The following is a 9453-nucleotide window of genomic DNA, read 5'->3' as shown; positions in this document are numbered from 1 at the left end:
GTGTAAAAATTTCATAGATTTCTATTAACTTTAACTAAAGTTATAGTGCGAAAACCAAGAAAATGCTTATTTGGGCCCTTTTTGGCCCCTAATTCCTAAAATGTTGGGACCAAAACTCCCAAAATCAATACCAACCTTCCTTTTATGGTCATAAACCTTGCGTTAAAATTTCATAGATTTCTATTCACTTTTACTAAAGTTAGAGTGCGAAAACTAAAAGTATTCGGACGACGACGCAGACGACGACGCCAACGTGATAGCAATATACGACGAAAATTTTTTCAAAATTTGCGGTCGTATAAAAATCGAACAAAAGTATGGTGTTATTTCATGTATTTAGGACATGCAGAAATTACAGCAAAAAAATATGATAAAACACACCATTTTATATACATGAGCACTATAGAAATGACAATTTTCAAAAAAAGCAAACCACGTCTTACATGTATATACAATATTGTATACATGTATATGCAGGGGCGGATCCAGACATGATCCAGCCATTTTAAAAGGGGGGCTCCAATTACATGTCCCCATTCAAATGCATTGATCGTCCAAAAAAAAAAGGGGGGAGGGGGTTCCAACCCCGGGAACCCCACCTCTGGATCCGCGCCTGACATGTATGAGTAAATTTATAATACATCAAGGTGTCACTACACACTACTATCATTGACTTTGACTATGTACAGTCAAGAAGGTTTGGTCACTTTTGAAGTTCAGTATAATCAATCAATCAATCAGAAAGATTTATATGTCAATTACACTATACTATGACATATTTTTAAAATTCTTCAATCTTATTTCTTCAAAACTTTAGCTATTTAAAAATAATTTGAGCTTTATATTTACCATGTTTACTGCAATTTCAGAAATTATTGCAATGTTTTTATACGACCGCAAATTTTGAAAAAATTTTCGTCGTATATTGCTATCACGTTGGCGTCGTCGTCGTCGTCGTCGTCGTCGTCGTCGTCGTCGTCGTCGTCGTCGTCCGAATACTTTTAGTTTTCGCACTCTAACTTAAGTAAAAGTCAATAGAAATCTATGAAATTTTAACACAAGGTTTATGACCATAAAAGGAAGGCTGGTATTGATTTTGGGAGTTTTGGTCCCAATATTTTAGGAATTAGGGGCCAAAAAGGGCCCAAATAAGCATTTTCTTGGTTTTCGCACTATAACTTTAGTTTAAGTTAATAGAAATCTATGAAATTTTGACACAAGGTTTATGACCACAAAAGAAAGGTTGGGATTGATTTTGGGAGTTTTGGTTTCAACAGTTTAGGAATTAGGGGCCAAAAAAGGGCCCAAATAAGCATTATTCTTGGTTTTCGTACAATAACTTTAGTTAAAGTAAATAGAAATCAATGAAATTTAAACACAATGTTTATGACCACAAAAGGAAGGTTGGTATTGATTTTGGGAGTTTCGGTCCTAACAGTTTAGGAATTAGGGGCCAAAAAGGGACCCAAATAAGCATTTTTCTTGGTTTTTCGCACCATAGCGTTAGTATAAGTAAATAGAAATCTATGAAATTTAAACACAAGGTTTATGACTATAAAAGGAAGGTTGGTATTGATTTTGGGAGTTTGGGTCCCAACAGTTAAGGAAAAAGGGGCCCAAAGGGTCCAAAATTAAACTTTGTTTGATTTCATGAAAATTGAAAAATTGGGGTTCTTTAATATGCCGAATCTAACTGTGTATGTAGATTCTTAATTTTTGGTCCCGTTTTCAAATTGGTCTACATTAAGGTCCAAAGGGTCCAAAATTAAACTTAGTTTGATTTTAACAAAAATTGAAACCTTGGGGTTCTTTGATATGCTGAATCTAAAAATGTACTTAGATTTTTGATTATTGGCCCAGTTTTCAAGTTGGCCCAAATCGAGGTCCAAAATTGAACATTGTTTGATTTCATCAAAAATTGAATAATTGGGGTTCTTTGATATGCCAAATCTAACTGTGTATGTAGATTCTTATTTTTTGGTCCAGTTTTAAAATTGGTCTAAATTAAAGTGCAAAGGGTCCAAAATTAAACTAAGTTTGATTTTAACAAAAATCATATGCTGAATCTAAACATGTACTTAGATTTTTGATTATGGGCCCAGTTTTCAAGTTGGTCCAAATCAGGATCTAAAATTATTATATTAAGTATTGTGCAATAGCAAGTCTTTTCAATTGCACAGTATTGTGCAATGGCAAGAAATATCTAATTTCACAATATTGTGAAATAGCAAATTTTTTTTTAATTAAGAGTTATCTTTCTTTGTCCAGTAAAGTAAGCAAGAAATATCTGCAAGATTTTTTTTTAATTGGAGTTATCTTTCTTTGTCCAGAATCAACTTAAATCTTTGTTATATACAATATACAATGTATATTCACTTTTTACTACCAACTGATAAATTAAATAATCTTTACCATTCAGTGATAACAAGCAGTTTTTTTACATCTTAATATTTTATGATGTATTTAAATGAGTAGTAATTGTTGCAAACTCCATTAGAATATTTTAATTGAAATTAGTTTTGGAATAAGGGAGAGGGGGATGTGATTAAAAAATTGGGTTCAAATTTTTCTCATTTGAAATTTCATAAATAAAAAGAAAATTTCTTCAAACATTTTTTTGAGAGGATTAATATTCAACAGCATAGTGAATTGCTCTAAGAGAAAACAAAAAAATTAAGTTCATTTGAATACATTCATTCTGTGTCAGAAACCTATGCTGTGTCAACTATTTAATCACAATCCAAATTTAGAGCGGAATCCAGCTTGAATGTTGTGTCCATACTTGCCCCAACTGTTCAGGGTTCAACCTCTGCGGTCGTATAAAGCTACGCCCTGCGGAGCATCTGGTTAGTATTGTTATTGCGAAAAATGCTATGCGCAGGATTATTATCGCAATACTGTAAACCAACTTATTTTCGCAGATACTTTATTTCACGTTTATACCCAGCTAGTCAACTTCGGGGCGATTTATTTTCGCGATTTTCTTATTTACTTTATGAAGTTTGATAGGGAAAGATCCAAGTTAGTCTTTTTCGCGACAATTTAATTTCGCATTATTTTTCTACTCACAAAAATAAATTTGCTCGCAAACTTTAGTTGGTTTACAGTAATATAAACTGGCATTTTGATTTTTTTTATATAAACATGAGTATTAATCTGGATTCTTTTCTCAATATAGTAAAATTTAAAATTGCATTTGAATTTTTAACCCTAAAATGACAAAATCACAACCATAATTGCACACCAAATAGTTTCTCAAATTACATTATTCAATTATTATAAAACTTAAATATCAAATATAATACACCAATATTTGGTTATCCTGGTTAAAATCAACACCTTCTTCAATAATCACCTCTTTAGTTGCTCTTGTTACATTGACATGATTTAGAATACTTTCATTTTGATCAAGACCTTTGCCATTCTCAACTTGATTCATACAATTGCCTTGCACATTCTCAAGATGAACATTCTCAAATTTCCTGTTTTGACCTATATCTTTGCCTTGTTCATTTTCAAGATGGCCATTGTCATTTTCATCTATGTTTTTGCCATGTACATTTTTAAGATGGCGTTTTAAGCTTTTAGGAACGGTGAAGTTTTTCAGACAAATTAAACAGGTAGTCGGTTTAACATTATCTGGGTTTTTTCTCCTTCTATCAATCTTGTTAGGTCGGTGTATTAACTGATGTTTCTTCAGGTTACGCAGCGCACGAAATGATTTCAGACACACTAAACATGTGTACGGTTTTTCACCTGTATGTCGACGTTTGTGTACTTTAAGTGTGCCTGCGTCTGCTGTTTGAAATGCACATGTGTCACATTTGTGTGGTTTGTCTCCAGTGTGTGTCTTCATATGGCGCTCAAGCCTGATTGGATGCAAGAAGGCACGATTACAAATATGACATGTATAACCTTTGACCTTTGTATGATTTCTAATATGAGATGCCAAAGCACCAGAATGACTCAAACCTTTTCCACACAAATGACAAATAAAGGCTTTTTCATTGCTATGTAACTTGACATGATTTTCTAATTTTCTCTTCTCAAAGAATCCCCGACCACATATTTCACAAATGTGAGATTTTTCACCATTGTGTCTACGTAAATGTTGCTGAAATTCATATTTTGCTCGCATCTCATGACCGCAAATGTCACATTTAAATTCTTTCGCATCATTGGTATGAATTTTTTCATGTTGTTGCATTGAAAATTTTAAAATGAATCTCATGTCACAATAACTGCATTTAAATGGTTTCTCACCATTATGCCTTTTGTAATGGATTCTCAATGTATCCCTCCTTTTGAATGACGCATTGCAAATTTGGCATGTAAAATATTTGACATTTTTCTGTTGTTCTCCTGTGTGATTTTTTCGCATGTGTAGACGACATTCCCCACTGTGGCTAAAATTTTCTCCACAAATGTTACAGGAGTATGGTGTTTCTCCTGTATGGACCCTCTCATGGACATGCATTTTGCATAACTGAGTGAAGGTTTCATCACAGTATGTACATTTATTTTGCTTACCATTGTTACTTTTCTTTTGATGAATTTTCAGAGTATGATTTCTTTGAAAAACCTTTCCGCAGATCTCACATGGAAAGCTTTCTTTGTGTATTTTCTTATGTGATCTCAATTCCTTTTTACTAGGAAAAACTTTGTTACAAATGTCACATTCAATTTTCAGGTTTTCGTCTTGTACCAACTCAATTTTCACATTGTTAACTTTCCTTTCCTGATTATCATTATTACCTGAATCCCCATCTTGGGCCTCACTCACCATGAACATGTTGGCATCATTAATATTGGGCTGTAAATCAATAGCACTGCAATATTTGGTTTTCCTTGAATTTTTTGTTTGTTTTAGTGAACGCGAAGGGCATGGTTTTCTTTTATTTGAACTTGTAGCCATCATATCACTACCTTTTTCTGATTTTTTACGTAAGCTTTTTGCACGTGTGATAATTTGATCTGCTCTTTCTACATGTATCTTAATTTCGGGCTCACTGTTTTCATAATCTTGGTCTGTAATATCAATTGCTTCAGCAACAAATTCAACATTTTCATTTTCATCATCTGAAGTTTCTGCCTGATTACCATTTAAATGAGTAGATGATTGGTCCTCTCTGGTCACATGACTTGAGTTAAGGACTTCATTGGATGATAAGCATTTAGTGGAAGCTGTTACATAAAATCTTGGTTCGGCTATATCAATGACTTGCTTGGTCTTTTCACAGTTTTCCTGTCCTCTAAAGGCTGTAACAGAGTCTATACTAAATGGATCGTTTATAATTTGTTTGGTTAAATTAACATTACCACCAGTTATAACAGTGATGTAGACGTCTACCTCAGAGACAATGGTCACCTCCATAACTCTGAAAATATAATCATGATAATTAAATAACAGTGATGTAGACGTCTACCTCTGAGACAATGGTCACCTCCATAACTCTGAAAAATATAATCATGATAATTAAATAACAGTGATGTAGACGTCTACCTCACAGACAATGGTCACCTCCATAATTCTGAAAAATATAATCATGATAATTAAATAACAGTGATGTAGACATCTACCACTGAGACAATGGTCACCTCCATAACTCTGAAAAATATAATCATGATAATTAAATAACAGTGAAGTAGACGTCTACCTCACAGACAATGGTCACCTCCATAACTCTGAAAATATAATCATGATAATTAAATAACAATGATGTAGACGTCTACCTCTGAGACAATGGTCACCTCCATAACTCTGAAAAATATAATCATGATAATTAAATAACAGTGATGTAGACGTCTACCTCTGAGACAATGGTCACCTCCATAACTCTGAAAAATATAATCATGATAATTAAATAACAGTGATGTAGACGTCTACCTCACAGACAATGGTCACCTCCATAACTCTGAAAAATATAATCATGATACATGTAATTAAATAACAGTGAAGTAGACGTCTACCACTGAGACAATGGTCACCTCCATAACTCTGAAAAATATAATCATGATAATTAAATAACAGTGAAGTAGACGTCTACCTCTGCCATTTTGTCATTTTAATTTTTGCAAAATTGAGAAAAATCCTATTTATTTCATATTTCAAAATTTCAAAATGATAATTTAAATTTTTGCGATTATAACCCTGTCACTTTTTTCGTAATATTTTAATTAAAACATCGCAATAAATTCTAAATTTACAGTAATTAAACATTCTTAAATAACAGAAATTAAGCCAAATTTATAGACAGCTATATTCTACAAAATGAATGTCCTTAAGTAAAGAGGTACAAATGTAGGCCAATTTTCCCTTTAAAATATATAAAATGTATTTATCTCACCGACAACATAGCACAAGGTCAAATCGTACTGAAAATATCATGAATGTATATTAAAGCATCTATTTTCCTGGTTTTGGCCATTTAACTGGTAAATAGATATCCATATATATGTCTTTGACACCAATGACGTACCATGGCTAGTGACCTTAATTTCTGCACTTACATGTAACATCAAGATATTAACCATATCAACAAGTTTGTATTATATGAATACAATAATCATGTGATTCGAAGACTTGAAATCTCTAGGCTCCCAGAGTGCTTCAAATATTTAAAATTTAACCGTCCAGAGTTGAAAAAATTTGTATTGCACAAGATTTGGTGACAGAATTTGAGTTTTAAATGATATGCAGACAAACTCAATTCTTTTTATTTTGATGATCTGTCAAACCAAAAAGAAATTTTGTACATGTATGTGATGCATAGCATTGTCACCTTTATTCATAACATCACAATAGAAAATTTAGAGGATAGCAAGAAAGTTTGACGTCATAAAGGAATTTTCACAATTTAAGAATTGCGATCGATTCAATAAAGATACAGTGCAAATTTAAAATACATGAGCTAAGGGAGGTAATCCATTCTTATATTTTTTATTCAGTCAAGTACAATATTAGTGTGGTGTACATACTATACATATGTTTGTGCACCCTTAATGGTTTTTTTTGGTTCAGTATTTTCACCCAGGATATTTACACATCATGGTTTATATATGTATTTTGCTTGGATGTGATAATCTAGATCTGAAATGACATGTCCCCAATCAAATGCATTGATCGTCCAAAAAAAAGGGGGGGTCCACCACCCCGGAACCCCCCCTCTGGATTCGCACCTGTTGTTGATGTACAATTGTGACCATTTAATTTCTAGAAATGTTGCAAGAAAGTAATAACTAAGTACAGCATAACCTGTGTTATCCAACACACTTGGGGACCAGAACAAAGATTAAGCAAGGTGTCAGAATACTCAGGTTTTATTTTAGGCCAGGATAGGCATATTTTGGGACCATGAAAATGTGTTGGTTTAAGCAATATTTTGGAATACTCAGGTTTCAGATAAGATAGGTTACACTGTATTTCTAAAATCCTGTGTTATAGACTGCTACATGTATATATATACATGTAAAAGTAATACTGTATGTCATTTTTTTGTATGTTGGGGAATAAATCTACACTGCTTGATAAAACATCCTATAGCTACAAGAAAATTTTAATTTAATATAAATATTGATCCTACTATCCAACAAACTGAGCAGGGTTTTAATGTGCTAGTTCACAAAAAAAACCAAGGAAGATATATCTGACACCTTATCATTCTTATGGGGTAGTCCAGACTACTATTACATCCAACAGTGGTTTTGCAAGTCAAACTGGCCAACATTGGTGCAAGTTTTGTTAATTCGAAATCCATTTTACATATTTCAATACAGGTAAATAAATTTTCCCCAAATTATGTTAAGATGTAGTGAGTGAAAAAACTATGTGAATTATTTTTTTTCCCCTTCATTGAACTTTTGATGTCGTCCCTAATAATGAAAGCATAATCAACATAGTTGTATACATGCTCATTTAAAGACACTATTTGTCAAAGGCCAACATTTTTTACCGTGCACCTTTAACATTATCATAAAATTTATAAACCTTTATTCGTTAATATTTAAATTATATTTTTATTTTTTTACGAATCGACGTTGGCAGGATTTATGGGACAGATCGACTTTGGCTGTATGGACGTGGGACTGGATCCACATGAAAGCTAATTTTCCGCCACAGTGTGTTATCTTTTATTCATTCCATATGATTTCTGTGGTCGACATCTTGGAAGTAAACACCGATATCCATAAATTTATAATGATCAATAATATGAGTCAGGAATTACCTGTGAATCAGGAATTACCTGTGAATGGGGAGGAAGTCTATGATATTTTTAAACACCAATGTTTAAAAGAGAAACGGAAATACCATAACGTTTCCAATATTGGGTCTGTTGTTAGAGATTTTAGTTGTGACGTTATTTAAGTTATGACGTAATATTCAATGTAAACAAAGAAACCCTGTCATCAGGTTACGTTTTTTTAATAACAAACATTTTTTTTAAATGAATTAGTATTAGTTCTTTTCTTTGACTGATAAATATACATTTTATTCAAAGTTCCATGTAAACAAGTCCGGAAACGGATGTAGATTTCTGCGTCGATCTGGAAATTCAAAAACATGACCCAAAAAAATTGAACGAATTTGAGTTCATTAGTACAATGAAAAATTAGGGAAATTTTCTCGATTTCTTTTTTTTTTTTATTGAATTTTCTACTAAAATAGGGGACTAGGGGACGAATATTAACTTACCTGCAACTTATTTATAAATCATTTTTAGGTTATAAAATACACTTCTATTATAATTTTATTCAATAATATATGTTTAAAAGTCACTCAAATGTGTTAATATTGATATATGAAGTATTATTCGGTCATTACATAATATGATATGTAATTCGTATAATAACAGTGTTATTCGGTCATTCGAGTACCGCAGTGTGTTTTCCGCCAAAAATCATTTATGTCAAATTATGATACGCGCCCTTGTGCCGCGGCCAAAACCACAAAATCCCGAACATTTTGATGTTGTTTATTGATGGAGGGGGTATATAATAAAGTCTGATGTGGTGTTATCATATAAACTATTTACATTCGGATAGCCTCATCAAATTATGCTTCTTTCAACAATCTCTTCGTCTGTTTGTGTTTTGAGAAAAAGAAAAACGGAAGTAAGTAAGTGTGAACAAGATTATAACAATATCGGGCGCAGAACATACATTCCGTAATTTGGTTTGCAGTATTTTTTTCCCGATTGTAATTTTTTACTTTTCTCTATTTTTTTATATCTAAGTCTTGCTCACATAAAACGTACAAGCATAACATTCAAAACGGACACTTATATTCCACTTACTTAATGGTTCGAAATTTATAAACGACAGCCTGTTCTATTGACGTTAGTTGAAATAAAAAGACATAGAAAAAATCCATGCAGTGACAATCGTATTTAAACCGGTGCTGATCATTTATTTGATTCAGCCGTTAGACCTCTTTGCATTGCCTTTGATTTTCAG

The 9453-nt window shown here is 32.5% G+C and overlaps 1 protein-coding gene across 1 annotated transcript; it reads right to left on the bottom strand.

Annotated features, from left to right (window-relative positions):
• Window positions 1-2853: 2853 nt before the first annotated feature.
• On the bottom strand, window positions 2854-9124 carry LOC134718627 (zinc finger protein ZFP2-like). The gene is made up of 2 exons (XM_063581274.1): window positions 9033-9124; window positions 2854-5378 (listed from the first exon to the last, which is right to left on the bottom strand). Exon 2 carries the CDS (start codon window positions 5372-5374, stop codon window positions 3293-3295), a length of 2082 nt encoding a protein of 693 aa, XP_063437344.1. The 5' UTR covers window positions 5375-5378; window positions 9033-9124; the 3' UTR covers window positions 2854-3292.
• Window positions 9125-9453: the final 329 nt, after the last annotated feature.

The sequence above is a fragment of the Mytilus trossulus genome, chromosome 5 (genome assembly GCF_036588685.1).
Source record: "Mytilus trossulus isolate FHL-02 chromosome 5, PNRI_Mtr1.1.1.hap1, whole genome shotgun sequence".
Taxonomy (NCBI): Eukaryota; Metazoa; Mollusca; class Bivalvia; order Mytilida; family Mytilidae; genus Mytilus; species Mytilus trossulus.
Note: the sequence above shows the minus strand (reverse complement) of the source record. Positions and strands in the feature narration are given on the sequence as shown.